This window comes from Choloepus didactylus, chromosome 3, assembly GCF_015220235.1.
Source record: "Choloepus didactylus isolate mChoDid1 chromosome 3, mChoDid1.pri, whole genome shotgun sequence".
NCBI classification, from domain to species: domain Eukaryota; kingdom Metazoa; phylum Chordata; class Mammalia; order Pilosa; family Megalonychidae; genus Choloepus; species Choloepus didactylus.
In genome coordinates, this window is record NC_051309.1 from 24,497,637 (window position 1) to 24,516,051 (window position 18,415).

At 37.6% G+C, this 18,415-nt stretch overlaps 1 protein-coding gene across 2 annotated transcripts in view; it reads right to left on the reverse strand.

Moving 5' to 3' along the window:
- PPARGC1A (PPARG coactivator 1 alpha) overlaps positions 1 to 18,415 on the reverse strand; it is a 114,116-nt gene that overhangs the window by 18,040 nt on the left and 77,661 nt on the right. For both annotated transcript variants that reach the window (XM_037829509.1, XM_037829508.1), the window contains exons 4-8: positions 17,907 to 18,029; positions 16,824 to 17,025; positions 12,857 to 12,902; positions 12,674 to 12,747; positions 424 to 1,339 (exon numbers count right to left, since the gene is read on the reverse strand). In XM_037829509.1, coding sequence (XP_037685437.1) covers positions 424 to 1,339; positions 12,674 to 12,747; positions 12,857 to 12,902; positions 16,824 to 17,025; positions 17,907 to 18,029 — 1,361 coding nt within the window. The remainder of the gene's footprint in view (positions 1 to 423; positions 1,340 to 12,673; positions 12,748 to 12,856; positions 12,903 to 16,823; positions 17,026 to 17,906; positions 18,030 to 18,415) is intronic.

The window sequence follows — 18,415 nt, forward strand, 5'->3', positions numbered from 1 at the left end:
AGCTACTGGTGAGATTTCCCAGTGACAGTTTGTGATCATCTAGTCAGCTTAGAAGTCAGAGAGTGATGTGTTCTCTCTTGGCATCTCTTATTGATGTTAACACTGAGCACCGGGTCTGGTACACTGTCAGCTTTATCTTGCATGGATCTCAACTAACTTGGCACAGGGCAGCTCTCCAGGTAATGGAAAAAGTTAGATGAGCAAGTTTCTTACAAATTTCTCCCTCTGATCTGACTGGCTCAAGGCACTGTGCTTCGGGCTGACAGATTTAAGGAAAGATGTGGAGGAATGTATGTGTAACAACAATCTCTTTATTTCCAGCGGCACTCGGAATGTGACGGGGAGGGTTGGGCTGGCTATGGATTTTGAATGTTTCCTGGGAAAGACGTATTTATATATTGGGTGGGTTTTGGTAAGGTTTACCTTGAAGAGGATCTACTGCCTGGGGACCTTGATCTTGACCTGGAGTATGGTGATCGGGAACACGACCTGTGTCGAGAAAAGGACCTTGAACGAGAGCGCATCCTTTGGGGTCTTTGAGAAAATAAGGATTTGGGTGGCGACACAGAATCTCTACATGGAGAGTTAAAAGAAGAGCAAGAATGCGACACATCAAACAATGAATAGGATTGCGTGCCATCCCAAGGGTAGCTCAGTTTATCACTTTCATCTTCACTGTCATCAAACAGGCCATCCATGGCTAGTCCTGAATTTATAAACATAGGTAGTTTGGAGAATTGTTCATTACTGAAATCACTGTCCCTCAGTTCACTGGTCTTGTCTGCTTCGTCATCAAAAACAGCTTGGCTGGGATGACCAAAGTGCTTGTTCAGCTCGGCTCGAATTTCCTGGTCTTGGAGCTGTTTTCTGGTGCTGCAAGGAGAGACCTGCTTGATTGCCTCCAAAGTCTCTCTCAGGTAGCACTGGTCTGAATCTGTGGAAGAACAAACCTGCCTCTGGCAATCAGAGGAGGCATCTTTATATTCTAGTTGTCTAGAGTCTTGGAGCTCCTGTGATATATTAATGAGTATCTCAGTTTTGGAATTAATTGCCTGACAATAGTCATGGTCACCAAACAGCCGTAGAGTGGGCCGCCTGGCCTTCCTTTCCTCATGTCCACTGGTGAGTCCCGAGGTCTTGCTGAGCTGTGCATACAACTCAGATTGCTCTGGCCCTTTCTTGGTGGAGTTATTTCCTTGGGTACCAGAAGGCTCACTGTACCGGGGCTTCTTTGACGGTGGTGGGACCACAGTTTTGCAAGAGGGCTTCAGCTTTGGAGAAGCCCTAAAAGGGTTATCTTGGTTGGCTTTGTGAGGAGGAGTTGTGGGTGGAGTGAGGCCTAAGGCAAAAAGAAAAAAAAAGAGAGAGAGAGAGAGAGAGAAAGAGACAAAGAGAGAGAGATAAAAGAGAGAGAAGAGACAGAAATATTGTTCTTAAATACCAGGATACATTTCCTAACTTCCAAGATTTCAGACAAGGGTAAAAACTAAGCGAAGAAGAAAGAAACTAAATTCATCACAAGACCTGAAAGACTGAATCTCTTCCCCTAAGCTTCTGTCACCACAAATAGATGGATTTGAAATGCCAGGCAGCTGTGAGAGACGTGGTATTTTGTGCCTCAAACACCACTGCTAGCCCAACTTTCTTCCCAGAAAACGTGACCACATCACCACTGGCCTCCATGGCCTTAGGCACCAGGAAAGCTCATATTTTCAAGGGCATCATATAGGCTGTTTAATGGAAAATTAACATTAGACTCAAGGGAAATCATAGAATAGCCTTGGTAGCCTTTGTCTGAAACTAATGTTGCAAAGGATGCAAGTGGCTCAGGGTTCTTTGTTCGATCAAGGAAATCTACCTCTGGAGCCAAGGAATTAGGGCAACTTTAAATAAATAAATAATAAACAAACAAACAAACAAACAAACAAACATGGGATAACAGAAAATGTGGAAGAGGATGGGAGGGGGGAAATGAAATGAGCAACTTCAAAGAAAGTTCATAAAATACAACGGGGAATGAGAGTAACTCTACAACTTGATGGCAAAGATTCTTTGTCTCCACAGTTCATTAACTTGGTAAACCACAGCTAATGTAGGCGTAATACATTCTTGTAAGCATAACTAATACATTCTGTCTAAAATACAGTTCTGCAACAGAAACCTAAGTGAACAGTAACACTAAATATTGCTGTGCCAGTGGACCATTTAGAGCCCAACATCGGTGAAGATTACGAGGCTGAGGGACTGAAAGGAATCCAAGTTTCAGCAGCAACTCACTAACTTTATAAAAATAAAATAAAGAAGGATGGGAGGGGCTGTCATCAGGCTCTTGCCTTTCCACAGAAGGGAAGAAATTTCCATCAGAAGCCATCATGGGAGAGTCTGCGAAGCAGTCGTGTCTGCTGAGTTTCAGCCCTGAGTAAGCCCTATTCATCTCTTTATGCCGAAGAAGAGTAACTGAAATGGCTCTCGAGTCCAAGGAACTTTGAAAAAGGGCAAGCTGGAGTTCAAATGACTTTATGCTTACATGGGAACATTTTAGTTTACAATACACTTTCTATTTAGGAGGACAGGTGAGCACTATTCAGCAAAAAGAACTTCAGGTCCACTAACAAGCCTGGGGTTAGACTTAAGGCAACTGCACATTTCAAGGAAACGCAGAAAAATCCTACCTTGCTGGGGGGAAAAAAATGTATAAAGAACCAAGTAGGTCACCGAAAGCCACATGAAATTTTGATATGAGCAGGAAGTCACTGCTTCTCTTTCCTCCTTTGCAATAAAGAAATGAGCAAAATTAATATTTTCCCTAAAATGAAACATTTTATACCAATATTTCGCTATTTTTTATTATTCATAGCTAGTTCTCCCTAATTGAGGGAAGGAAAGGAACAAAAATGCAAAGTGGTATGATTTTGGAATTCCATCTGAGAGAAGTTCGGAAGTGCGAAGACAAAGAGAAGGGGTCATGCCACTTGAGTCTCATGAAAGGCCCTTTATTAGCAGCCACTCTCCTTTGCCTACCCAGCTCTTTGCTTGTCGATAATGTGGAGGTGACACTGCTGAATGAAATACCTTTGTCATTCGCTTCTTTTGATCCCTCTTTTATTGATAATATGTTTTCTGCTCATTCTAAGAAATTCCTACATGGTGAATCTTTTTCCTATCTTTTTCTTGTTTCTTTCACCTTTTGCATTGCCCCAATCATATATACTCATTTCTACCATGTTATCATCAAGTACCAGTACTTCAAATTTAAAGACCCTGAGTATTCCCAGCCAAAAAAAAAAGGCAAGTCCTCAAATATTTCTGATAGGAGTCTAAGATGCTTAAAGAAGTAATGATGAATAACCTCTCTTTGCCAACTAAGTAACAGTCACATATGCTAAATGATGCAGTCCTTGAACTGGGGGAATGACATTCAATATCCCAAAATCCAACTCTAAGAAGCTAAGATCACCCCAAATGAGGGTAATTCTTACTTCTTCAATAATTTACTGTCAGGATCTCTCACTTGATATTTATCAGATATAACTATATATAGTATTGCTTTTCTCTTTTTGAATGTTAATTATATTCTGTCTCTCCAAACAGATAATAAGTTCTTTGTGGGACGTAACTTGGGTTTATTCGTTGCAAATTTTTATTTTTATTTTATTTCGATTCTCCTTCAGTAGTCGGTCTCCCATTTCAGCGGCCCAAGAATCACTCAGGGAACTGGTTAAACATTTTTAATGAGACGGTTCACAAACCACATATGGAGAATCATTGCCCGGTAGCCTCTCTGTGGCAGTGCTGCCTTTTACTCAGGTATATGTATTTTTACTGACATTCTACACTTAGAAAAAGAAACCCTAAACTTCAGAAACACCAAATTAGGCCACTATTAAAGAGAGAGTAGTTCTAAAAATAACTTGGCTATCTAGGGATTTTAAATATAGAAATTCTTTTTCTTCTTGAAAATTCAAAACCCTTGTCCTAGTATCTAAGCTCATTATCACTTAAATAACTGATTCTCAAGTTGCTCTTAGGAGCCGTGACACCCCGATTGTAGTTTCTTTTACCTCTTTCACATATTACACAGTCTGTGTTAATTGAGTACCTACTATGAGCTGGATACTACACAAGATGGCGGCATTTTAGGGAAACAGCTCCCGAGGGCCTCATGGTCCTTTTTGAATAAAGAGGCACTTCTTTAACACTGGAAGTATAAATTTTCTTTCATATATTCTTACACTTTACTGAAATACTCTGAGATAACCAAAATATGTTCCATGAATGAAAATATCAGGGCTATGATTTCAGCTAGCACCACTTGCTGAAACAAATAATATTTGCTTAGGGGATAGAAGATATTTTAAGATTGCTGGATAGGTAGATAGGGGGAAAAAATTTAGATAATTCCCAGAACTTTTTACAGATTATTGAAACTTCTTTAATCAGAGAATATCTTAGAGCAAAACTGAGAAATCTCAAGAACCCCCAGATTTCGTATTCCCAAGTGCCAAATTGAAAGCCAAATTAAAATTCTATTTCCAGGTATGGTTGGGAGTGAAAGCAAAACAAAGCAAACCAACAAAAAAGCTTAAGAAGTATTTTGTTTGCTCCTAATGTAGTGTCAAACTTCTAAGAGCTCCTGATGGGACAGGGAACCCTTGGCTGTACCTGAACCAGCTGGGTTTCTCTAATCCCAACTCCCCCATCCAGAATTTTCTCCCTTGCGGTGGGAGGGGGGTCAACACATGATTTCTCAAAGCCACTACCGTTGCTCATCTTCCCACTAATCGCCAGACTCTCAATTTCATGCCACAAGCCTAAATCAACAGTGCTAATGCCTACCATAACCTCTGGATTATTTCCTGCGTGTTGATTTTCTGGGGAATGTGTACATTCTGGTGTTGACAGTACAAGGTATATTCCATGCTCTCTCTTGAACTTAGCAGGTTTTGACAGATTTATGTGAGGACAGATGGCCATTACAGGCTGAAGGCTGACAAGAGGCAGTTCAGAGCATTGTTAACACACTTGCACAAACTCTCAGCAGTGCAGCACTGTGCAGAATGTAATTCAGACTATAGCTTTTTTATTGCTGCCTATTTTCTTTTGTCAAAAGAGCCTGCTGTGCAGAGCAACAAATGGCTGCTATTACCCAGAATGTAATGGGTGTCAGACAAATCACGTAACACAAACAATCAAGAGTATGTAGGTCATATTTCAACAGAGCACAACCTTAGCAATATTTATGATTACTGCATTGAAATGTGCTCTATAATAAACAAGTACCTCTACATCACTCACACTTACACACTTCTGCCCAGCAAATCTGGAAGAAGAGGTACACACTCTACAGTCATCTTTTTAAATGGCCTTTTTATTTAAAAAAAAGTCAAAGAAAAGTTTTGTTTTGTTTTTTCCTTATGCACTATAAAACGACTTTGAGTTCTTTTTTGGTTGTTTGTTTAATTGAATGACTGATAAATGGCAAGGCCTCTGCTTTTTTTTTTTTTTTTTTTTTTTTTTTTGTGCTCCACTATCCATCTACCAAATCTATGCTAAATCAGCAATTTACTTTTAAGTTTATTTAACCACTGGGTAACACTGGGGTTTTCCTTGTGGCACATGCCAATTCAGGTATTGTTTAAGGAAAATGGAAAAGATGAGTCTCTAATTTGCTTTAAAAGTCACCAAAGAGGAGAACTGGGCAAAGAAAAGTGTGTCACTTGTCCTACTCACATATTTTTGGCCTCAAGAACTTGGAGAGGGTTGTCAAGCAAGAAAGGATGGGCTGACATTCACTGGGTATGAACTATTACCATTACAGCAGTTGTTAAAATATTTGGTTGATAAATGCCTGAGTTCCTCCAGTGTCCTTCTCGCTACCTTCCTTGAGGACTCAGTCACTTTGTAAAATACAGCAACTGAAGTATTAACATTTGGCACAGCCAGGGCTTCCCAGAACCCACCCTGCTACTGTCCCTAGCATCAGTTCACCCTGCCCAGAAATGCCCCTCCCTTTACTGCATTTTGTGCTGTATGTCACCCCTGATGGTAAGGGGACAAACTGGCCTTGCAGAAAAGCTTCAGAACATTCCCATCACATTAACTGCCCTGGAGCACTTTCCCACAGAGCTGGGGAGCTGGCGCGGGGTCGGAGTGGGGAGCGCAGAGAATCTGGCAATCCAGGTATTTAGCCCCAAACCCTGAAGATGAAGTGAGAGAGGCAATGGCTCTGTTATTCTTAGCTAAAAAAAAAAAAAAAAAAAAAAAAGAGAAACAAACAAAAACCAGGATAGTTCCACTTCCAGGAAAGAAGACTGAGGAACAAAGTAATCATCTTTATAGACACTGGGTCAAGAAGAGTGAGATTAAAATAGAAAATGAAGGATATGGTTAAAATATAGAAAAAATTCCTGTCAGTAGGAGTTGCCAAACATTGGAAGGGGCTCTAAAGAGAATTTGCTGAGTCTCCCTCTCTTGGGTTCTTTGGACACAAAAAATGGATTATATGACAAGTCAAAATCACTTTCCAGTCCTCTGATGCTACGGTTGTCCTTTTAAAACTATAAACTACTGCTCATATCTTACTTTACTCTGTTTTCCCAAAGATACGTCATGTTCAAAATAAGCATGTACCAAAGGGGCACAGCAAATTTATGCTGTTTGTCAAAATTTCTTCAACCTAAAGGAACTTTCAGATGGAAGCTAAAAAATAACAACTTATAAAGCCACATAAGGGAAGACTAAAGAATTTACACATTAATTTGGTACTGAGTGTTTTTGTTTGTTGATTTTGTAAGTCTATTGAAGTACACTTTGAATGACTGCTGATTTAAACCAGGGGGAAATGTGTGAAAAAAAAAAAAAAAAAAAAAAAACAAAAACAGAAAAAGACAGCACATTACTTGTCTACTATGATCAAAACTATGTAGAAAAATATTTTTCAATGGAGGAAAAAATTGCTAAGGCCTAGCTGTTTTAGGGTGCTGGGATTTTTGCTCATCAATTTGCTCTTCTTTATTTTCCCAATCAGTTATATAATAGTTATATTGTTTTTATGATTTTTATAGAGATAACAATAAAAAACAAAACATTATACATATATACATATACAGATACATTTATGTGTCTGTGTGTGCATGTATGTAATTACCAGGTTAGTCACTTTGGTTCCCAACCAAATTTCTTCCTTGTGGTTAAAACCATCACCCTGCTGAGCTGACATTGCTTTGCCATTCTCATTTCTGAAACTAAAAAGTGCAGCACTCTGAAAATCTCCATATGCAATAGATTTAAATGCCTTCTGCCAAAAGAGCATTCTCTCCTCTCATCTTGCTTTACTAACAGCTATTTTGAAATCAAATTAGTTTTTACACCTGTAAAAGAGAAGAGGCTTTTTTTTTTTTTTTTCTTATCAGCCAGAATGAGCTAGTTTAGGACAATCACAAAGAAGTCAGACCAGCTGGCAATACCTAATAACGCAAACTTCCTATCTCAGCCCTCCTGTTTCCCAAAGACATTGCAGATGGGGCAGGAGGGATTATTCTAGAGGTCTCAGAATTTTGTTGACTCTTTACATTTACACTTAAATGTTACGAAACTTTCACTAAAACTTGTGAGAGTAAAGAAAAAAAAGACACCGGAAGGCCTGGACAACAGCTTGACACACTTCCTCTTCTCCAACCAAACAGGTTAAGCTTGTAGACCAAGGATCAGGAATGCTGCCCCCACCCCCTTCCCACCCTTGCTGCACCTATGGCAGACATCACCAATCGATCATGATATTCCCACTGAGCACACACTTAGCCTTAGAATCCTTCTCAATACAATGTTCCGGCAGCCAACAGCAATCAGTGAAACTTGGCAAGTGAGATGAAACCCATTTAACATAACAGATGTCAACTACTATCTTTAAAATTCAGCCTCAGGGAAGAGACATATTCTGTAATCAGACAGGCCTGGTTTGAACCCAGGGTACACTATATAGCTAGTGTCAACCTATAGCTTTTCTTTCCTCAACAATGGAATGGACAGGGAATCAAACGGATAATTTATGCAAAGTGTTTACTAGGGTGTGCCTAACTGTTAGAAGTCATAGTAATAATAGAAGTTGCTGTTGTGGAGAGAATGTGAAGAATTTCAAAAAGATACTTTTTTTAACCTTGATTTGGTAAATCCCAGACCCACAACAAAAGCAGGATATGTTCAACTTCACGGTGGAAGTAGGAGAGTCTTGTTGCAAAAAGAATACATGGCTTGATATATGAGAATTCTGAAGCATATGATACAGTAGCAAGATCAACAAAAGGAAACAGGTAAACAGGCAAATTTGGAAAGATGAGCAATAAGGCTAAATGATCTCAGTAGATGAAGTTAGATCACAATTAGTGGTTAAATAACTAATATTTATTGAATGCCCATATATTGTGGCACTGAGCTAAGACTTGCATGTATTATCCCATTTAATCCTCACAGGGACCCAATTAAATGCAGGTACTGGTATTATCTTCCTTTGATGTATCAGGATCATGAGTTTTACCAAGGTAAGTAAATTGACCAAGGTCATACAGCTAGATAAGGGCAGAATCAAAATTTGAATTTGAGTTTGTCCAACACCAAAGTCAAGACTTTGACCAGGTTAAGCTAAGAGTTTGAACAGTTTAACTAAGCTGTTTGCTTTTAAAAAAAAAAATCATAGTAGATAACTTTATTTGGAGCTTTGCTGCTTATAAGGTGTTTTAGCAAAAGTTGAACCGTATGAAATTGACATTTTTGTGTCAAAAATAGCTGAATACTGGAAATTTTATGGTTCAACCTATGCATTATTTCTTCGAGTTGGACAGCAATTTCATTTGGGAACTACGAATATGACTTTAAAACTGAGGAAACTGAAAAGATTGAGCTAGAAAGGGTCTTAGAAATCAAAAGAAAAAGGAGGGAATGTAAGTTCCATCTGTGATTTCTTACTGTTATCACTGTCATGCCAAAGTCATTATCACCTGAACATCTATTTGATTTTCCAGTACCACCATCTTGCTCCTATTCCAGCAAAATCTTCTGTCCTTTCCACCTCGTGCACTTCAAAACCTGACTTAACATATTTTTCTCTCCAAATCAGTTTAGCCTGTGGAAAGCAAATTTCCTACAGACTTACCATGGAACAGCTTTATCGTTCACTTGGCAACTATATTGCCTGAAAGCTTCTTTCAGTCCAAAACTGTCTTTATAATTCGTTTTAATCTTTTTCACAATCATTGTATCTAACTTGGAGCCATGTTACAGGGTTCCTTTTGATAACTTTTGTTCTCACTTTGTTATTCTCCTGAGGCACAAATCAGTGCTTGCCACATCCTCCAAAAGCAAATACCCTGTACCACAGGCTACTAGCAAAAGGGATTTCACTGAAGATATCATATTTAGTGGAGATGGAGATCAGAGACATCACACATTATGTAGCATTTCAGACCCAGAGTAACTCTATCAGAAAACAAAATTCCTTCTCCTCAAATCTGCCTACAACACCTCTAGATAGGTTCCAAACTTCTCCTTCAAGACCCCTTCAACATCCTCTAAGTTTCCCCTCATCTTCTTGTATTCCTGTAGTTTTAAATTACTTCTTTGTAATGCAGTTTGGCTCTACTTCAGTTCATCCAGTTTGCATCGTCACACATATTACCACCACGCTCAACAAACTAAAAACCACCCTCTGGTCCCATCTTTCTTAGAAGGTGGCAAAACATTAGAAATAATAGATAATATTTCCCTTCAGGCTATTACATACTATGTACCTTCCCAACAGACTATAAGCCCACATATTAAACACAAGAAACATTTATTTAGCATGTACTGTGGTCCAAGCACTATGTTCCATGTTTTACATGGGTTACTCTTTATTTCTTGCCCCCTGCTGTATACCCACCAGGACCTACCATATTGCCAGCATCAATTAGGTATTAAAAATATATTGGTAAATTGATATCTATAGTCCCCACTGATATTTAAATAATACTAAGGATAAAAGATTTAAATGAGCAAAATGAACGGTGATTCACTGACAGAAATAAATCCATTGTATAAAATTTTAAGATAGCAAGTAACAAAAAATTATCTTCTATAAATCTCTAACTGCCTTTCAATAGAGTTTAGGGTATTAACCTTTCAAAATCGTAATTAAATTATTTAAAACTAGGTGTCTACCAACAAGAACAACTTCTCGGAAGAAGAAATAAAAAGAAATGCTTTTTATGGTCCCAGAATCTCACTAATGGAGTAAATGAAATTTAAATGATGTATTCCTACACACATACTAGCAAAACACTTTTAAAACAAAGATGACCAGTGCTAGCACAGTTACGACAAAGCAAGAATCTCCTTACAGCGCTCATGGGATTCTACATGAAAACAAACCTTTTGTAAATCAATGTCACAATACATACTAAAAGACCCTAAAATATTTATATCCTTTATTTCAGCATTACCAACTGCTAGGAATCTGTATTGAAAAAACAAGATTTTTAAAATTATGAACAACAATTTCTACTGCAGTGCTATTTCAAAATGGCAACACATTAAAACAACCTAAATGTGTAACAATAGGAGCATGATTAAATAAATTTGGATGTGCCTACTCACACTAACATTATTCAGCACTCTAAAAGCCTGATAATAAAGGGTTTGTGATGCTCTGAAAATTCTTTATCAAAATGTTAATTGAAAAATCAGGTTGCAAAATTATATATATATATGTCATAAAACTATGAATAATTTTTTCTAATACTTTATATTTTTCACAATTTCTATAGTAAACATATGTTATTTTGTAATAAGAGAATAATAAAAGGTCTTCCTTTAATGGAAAGCTTGGTATTTCTATACACAGGGAAAACTCTCTCAATCCTCTCTAAAACACAGTAGCTGAATAAAGCCCACAAAAGACTGAAAATTCTTGATTAATAGATTTCTATTTGTTGAGTTGTTACCAAGAGCCACAGTAGTATATTTTTCCAAACCTGTTGATCTTGCTGATTGAAATTATGTAAGTTAATAAAACAATATGCAAATGAATGAAATACCAGTATGAAAAGAGTCATTTCTACAAAAAGGCCCAATAAGGGATGTCACTAAAAGAAATGCTGTTCAATTAGCTGTGGAAGTATGGTATCAGAAAACACTGGGGAAAACAATACGAATCTAGAAGCAGTTTGCCCTCAGACTATCACACACTTTTAATTATTGTCCTCCAAAGACCAAGAAACGAAGAGTGCATACCATCTATGATACATCATTAATGTGCTTTGTAAAAGAAAGATGAATGGATCCCCAGGTAGCACACTTAATTGCAACATAAAGGTCTCTGTATTCTACCAAAAATTTGATATTTGAAAGTATATTTATAAGTTTTAAGTAAAATTAACATGATAAAAGTATATATGCTTTCATAAGCATTTTAGATGAATCCACCAATTACTCATCTTCAGTGGTCAGATAAAATGACCTCTACTGCATATACACAAAAAAGTTTACTTATAATCATACACATGACTTATACCTTAAGAAACAATTTTATATGCATGATTATAAGTGAATATGCATGTGTGTATGCATATAAAGACATATATGCATATATGTATATATGTTTGAGTACCATGAAATTACTCTGCTACTTAACCAAATCATGCAATCATGCAATCAACCTTTCACAAGGAAGTAATTTAGCAAACTCAAAGTGTGAAATTAAACTTAGCGACGACTACAGTGTATGTAGGCACCACAGTTCTGGATGAAAGCATCTTGTTTCACTCACTGTTCCTTTACCCTTATCAGCAGTGGCCAGAGCCAAGGAATTTCTTGTTTAGACATTCACTTCCTGGTGGAGGGTTCAATACCTCACCACAAAGCACTTAGTGCAAAACCACAATTTACAACCAATCCAGAAGTCTGCCTAAGAACTCTTCGGATTAGTAAGTATCTCAGGGATTATCCAAGTTTTAAAGGCTCCTTCCCCTTCAGTGTGTGAATAAAAGACTGGCTAAATGAGTTCAGAAGTACAAAATGGTGAAGGGACATTTGTTTTTGATGAATGGGCATATTTTCATTTTTCTGCTCTGCTGGAAAGATAAAAATTGGTGACATACATACAAGAGCATTATACTGTTAAGTGTAATGGAGAATAAGAAAATATCCCAAGTGAAGCATTGATTATTAGTAAACCTGGATTCAAACTTTAGCTCCTTGCTTTCTAGTTCAGTGATCTTGGGCAAAGTACTAACATCTCTGAACCTTATTTCCTCATCTTTAGAATGACAAAAACTACACCATCCTTATGAGATCACTGTGAAATTAACCAAAACCACTTACACATCTGGCACATTTATGGAGTAGGAGCCCAATAAATGTTAATTTCTCCTCCTACGCAAGGCTTGGTGTCTTACTCTGAAACAGGTTATTTGAGGATCCAAAACAATAATATACATCAAAGGATCTGGCCCAGGTCTGACCCAATAAACATCTTGCCTCATAAAACACAAACAACTGAAAACATTTACAGATAACCTCTTATCCAATTTTGTTTGCACTGTTTGTTAATTTCATTAATCGCAAATATAACACCACAACACTGGACAGTCTGATACTTATTGCACACAAATAATAAAAGTTCCAGGTAAAATACAAGGCTTACCTGCAGTCCCAGAGAGTTCCACACTTAAAGTTCGTTCAATAGTCTTGTTCTCAAATGGGGAACCCTTGGGGTCACTGGAAGATATGGCACATTTATAAAAACAAACTGAAATGGAGTTGCTGTAGCCAAATGTATTAGAATCCCCTTCCCTCTCTGAAAATGGTTACATTTCTTAATACTTACTTTGGTGACTCTGGGGTCAGAGGAAGAGATAAAGTTGTTGGTTTGGCTAAAGGAAAAAAAAAAGGAAACTAATTATGAATATTTGAATGCCTTTTAGATTTATTTTCTTTCTACCATAGTCAAGTTGGAAACACAACCAGGAAACAGGAAGACTAAACTAAGGAAATCCTGAATACTGGATTGAAGTCAGACGACAGTCCATTATGCTAAAACAAATTCCAAACAACATTTGCATCAGTAAACTGTCATTTGAAAACACATACAAAAACAGAATTTTCCCAAAAACCTACTATCCCTGTTAAGCATACAAAATGTGCATCATACCATCAGAGAGAAATAATGTATTTTCTTTTAATTTGGAATACAGTACACGGTTTGTTTAGACAAGAAAACAGCACAGTAAGTACGAGGCGACAGAACGTTATGAATATTCAGTTGATTTTACTCCTAAAGTGTATAATTTTATATCTAGCCCTGAGAATAGGTTATTTCTATGAGGGCAAAGCTCAAGCAGCAACCATTTCATTGTCTGAAAATTAACTGACAGAGTATGGCAAATTGTGGACACTGATCCAGATGGTTTAAAAGAGGTTTAAATCCCCAAATGTGATGGACAACTAAAGTAAGATGCTATATTTATCAGTTGAGAGACCTACAAAGAGTTACAAAGATTGCTCACCTACGTTCTTTTATGTTTTCCTAAATCTTACCTCCCACAGGAGGCATTTCCCAATTATGAAGGGTGGAGTAAGAATCTTCTTCTCACTCCAAAATTTCAATTGCTTCTCAGTGGCAGTCTTGTATTTTGAATAGAAGGAGGGGAAAACATGATGAGAAACATACTTGGCATTTACATCATGTATGATGTGTGTATATACATAAATATGCTATATATATGCAAATATGCTTATCTATAAAGATATATTTATATACACATAGATATATTTCATTTTTTGATCAAAATACCTACTTTCAAATCAAGATGTAATCATTTATGTAATGAATGTCATAGACTCGAAACCAAAAAGGTCTTTAGAATAAACTTTCTCATTTTATGGATAACGAAACTGTGAACCCAAGGATGGCTACATCATATTTCCAGGGTCATAAAACTAGTTGCTAGCATAGTTATCCCAAAATATATTTCTTTTCTCCTATTATAAAAGGGAATTGCATTCCACAGATATTAAAACAAATTAATCAAACCCAGTATTAAGGTCCTCTGGAATGTGAAAGTATTATTTATGCCCAACTTAGCCTGAAATAAAGTACTTACTTGGATAAATAGTATTTACATATTTAATCTGTAGATTTAGATTTAGTTTTTAAACAACCGAATGGTGTATCATCTGTCCAATGCATATGCAGAAATATGAAGCTCATGCTGTCTTCTACAAAGCAGGTATATTCATTGATTGACTTTTTAATATATACAGATATATGAGCTGGTTTTACATTAATTTTTTTAGTATGTTTAATGCAATGACTCTTTCAGAAAGAACACATTTATGAAGGGGATTTTCCAACTTTTATGATGCTCAACTAATAATCAGGATAAACTCACAGAGGTTCTGTGAAAAATACAACAGATACGAAACAGGTACTATGTTATACAACAACTGTACATTGAAAATCAGCCACTGAAATTCCAGGTTGCAAGATATAAGGTGGGCTATCTGAAATGCTCAAAGGAAGATCTCCCAAATTCCACTAGCTATGAGCAGTCCAGGTCAAGGCCAACGGAAAGAGAGGAACAGGCAGCAGCCCTATTTAATGAGACCAAATGCAAACAGGAAATGAGAGCCTGTGGGAAGATACAGTCTCCAAACCACATACAGAAACCAAGGCCTGAATAAGCCCAGGCTCACAGAAGCTACGCCTAGGGGAATATTCATTTGGATTACTGAGAGTTTAATCCACATTGATCAAGACTGTAACACCTTGAAAGCAGGAAAACATCTTTTGTATGCAGATCATAGTGTTTTTGATGAGTGAATGCATTAATGAATGGATGGATAAATGAATAACTGTAACACTAACACAGACCAAAGGCCAAATGATTATCCTAAGGAATGGAAAAGAACGGGACCCACAGTGTTTCAGAGAGCACGTATGAAGTTCAGCAAGAAAAAAATTATGACACAAAAGAAAGTAACTTCGGTAGACCCTCTTAGTTATTGTCTCTGTTTACATGTTTTTTACATCTTAAGTTTTGAATCGTAACTTAACCCTGAAGCTGAGTATTTCCTCTTGGTTCTTAATGGCTAGCTATGTTTAATTTCTTTTAGGCCTTTAAAAACTACAGAAAAATGTTTTGTTTTGTTTTGTCTTCATCAACAGGCTTTGTTCTGGGATAAGCCTTTTAGACTTTGCCACAGAGCTATATCTTAGGAAATGCACACGCAGCTTGATCTTATCCAAACAACATTTCCTACCCAGGTCTAGTAAATCCTTCACAGTTTGTAAAAGTTATAGTAATATTGAGTGGTCATTGGATTTAAAAAGTAAAATCTTCAAACACAGCAGAACCAACTTAGAAAAAAAAAAAAAGAGCTTTAAAACATGTGATACTAGATGCTCTGACTACAGTTTCCGCAGGCCTGGGATTTTAAATTCATCTCCAGATGATGAATGCATGGCCAGGACACCGGACAAAGTGGCCCCACTTTGTGGGATTATTCAGTTCACGCACTACGGCGAGTCCAACCGGCTTCCCTTCCCACGCGTCGCCAGGCCTGCTATGGACGTGTCCCTAACACACTGGTTCTGCTCCAAGGAAAGCTGATCCAGTGGGTGCAATGAGACACCAGTTAGGGAGAAAAGAGCTCTTGGAGAATACGGACCATTTCACTAAACGCATTTCCCTGAACTAGCAGAAGGGAATGGACGGTGGATGTGAGCAACTCACCAGGGTAAACCTAATGGAGGATCTATTTGATATATTAAGAGAAGGTTCCTGAAAATCCTCATCTCACGGGGAGGTGAGGATGAGGAAGGGAAATTCGAAATTCCGAGGAAGGAAATACTTATTAAAAGCAGCCACAACAACAGTGTACCTGCATGAAATAATCAATCATGGTTCAAAGCAGGGATCAGGGGTTGCAATTCTGCAGCTGGAAGGGGAAATGAGAGGTGGATGTTTATAACTGCTATTTTAGAATAATCCTATTTCCACTACAAGGTTAGAGGTAGAGTCAAGGCGGAAACTGACATATTTTAAAGCAACAGTAACTTTCAACAAGCTCTCTTTGTTCTTTTAAGACCAGCATTTTGAGGGGGAGGAGCCAAAAAGAAAATATATCTCTGCCAAGAGAAGTTTTTCCAAAATCACCCCAGTCTGCCACAGAAGCTTTAGCCTTCTAGTAACGCATGAGGATAATAAAACTCAACCATGATGTTTAGTTTAATCTAGGTAACATTTTAAAAATAGAAAACAAAACAAAACAAAATTTTTTCCAGGAATTTCCAAAGCCTCATTTACAAAATAAAATCCATGAGCATAGCATGTGGTCTCAAGGATCAGAGGTGCTGCATAAATACTATTTACTACTTCTAAAGGTATACACAGTAAATCAACAACAACTTTTTTTTTCCATGACTGAAGGGGGAAAATATAAAAGCTCTTTAGTGAATTGGCTACCCCAGCTTGCTTGGAGCCTAATCTCAGCAATTCAGAGATTCATATAAAGCTCATCTGATTTTGCAATTCCTCCCTGTCCCCTCAGCTAACACTTGAGGTGCCTTCTGTCGATTATGAATTAGACTGCATGTCAGCTGAATAGGATAGGTTCGGCCTGTGTCCAGGGACGGTTCCTCCCACCCCTATGATAAAGTGCTGAATTGTCTTTTCACAGAGAGACACGGATGGAACGGAAGCCCGAAGTTTTTGCGTCCCAGCCTTGTTTTGCCTTGCCCTCCTAGCCTTCAGCGCCCTCAGTGACAACGTGTGTTTGGGTGCCCAGCCTACCTTGTAAATGTGACTGCGATTGTGCGTGGGGCTTCTTTTTGGAGGTGCATTTGTCTCTGCTGCTATTCCTGGTCTCTGTGGGTTTGGTGTGAGGAGGGTCATCGTTTGTGGTCAGATACTTGAGAAGCTCTGAGCAGGGACGTCTTTGTGGCTTTTGCTGTTGACAAATGCTCTTCGCTTTATTGCTCCATGAGTTCTCAGTCTTAGAAACAAGGCATAAAGAAAGCTAAAATTAGTGAACTGAACCTTATCAGAATGGATATAGGTTTTCAGAAGAGATGAGATTTTCAATGAAGTGTTCAGTCTAAGTGTACTAGATCTATGAGCTGTGAATAATTGTTTGCAGAACAAGGAAAGAAAATTACATTTAAAATTCCTAAATGACATTTATGCAGCTTTTTATTTCATTTCTCCTACATTTCAATGTTCCTACTCAGCAACATGTAACTAACAAGACCCTACAGCGCCTTTACTGTGAATTAAAAAAAAAAAAAAAAAAAAAAAAAGCTGGTTTAAACCTTAATTTGCCTCTGATTGCTGGAGCCCAGTATTCACAACTCTCTTAAGTACCCCTTAATGCTCCGTTTTCACTCACAGTGAATGGCAAGACAAACATTGTTTAATACAGCCCACTAACCGAATTATGTCATTGCCAGCATTCCATCCAATTAATGGCAGAGATGGATCTTTTGCAGTGATTCCAGAGCAGTCTTTCTGAGGTTAGACAGCCAGCAAAATGGCAATCTTGCATCTTAAAGTCACTCATAAATAATACCAGCCTATCACCAAATTTTAGCGTAGCCAACACTGCTGCATTTACTAACAAAGTGGGCAAGTAGTAACAGACGGTGGGACTTCCATCCCAAGCATTCAAGAGAAAGGATAAATGAACTCTTCCTAGTTTAAATGAGCTCATGGCCTGCTTTTTGAAACCCATTTCATTATCTGTTTCACCATTAGGAAGCAGTTGCAGGACCCCAGCTGAAATAATACATAAAGAACTATGGTTTTACAGCTTCAAGCAAAACTTTGTTACTCATCCCCACCCTTCCACCCCCTGTATTAAAAAGTTTACATTTGTACCTTAACAACTGCAGAGTTTGTTCTGATCCTGTGATTATGGTTTGCATGGTTCTGGGTACTGAGACCACTGCATTCATTATAACTTAGCTGAGTGTTGGCTGGTGCCAGTAAGAGCTTCTTAAGCTAGAAGCATATCAGGAAAGGGGAAAAGCAAGAAAAGTTGTGCATCTTTTAAAGATTAGAATAAGTTATTGAAACTTTAAACTTAAAATTAATTCATTATAATTATAAATATAATCTATCACTCTTTAATTATATCACACGCTAGCACAATAGTGCTAAAGGACACAATTTGTTTTTTTTAAGTGTAAAATAGTTTGGCATTACGCTACCAACTGTGAAAATATTTCCTATTCCTACATTTGAGACCTGGTATAGTTTACCTTATTTTTTAGATAAGGCAAAAGGATCTCCCTACAAGAATTTCCAAAGCACTACCAGCTGAGAAAAGCTGCCTCAATAAATGAGGATGGGCAGGAGAATGGATATATTTATATACATCTTTGCCT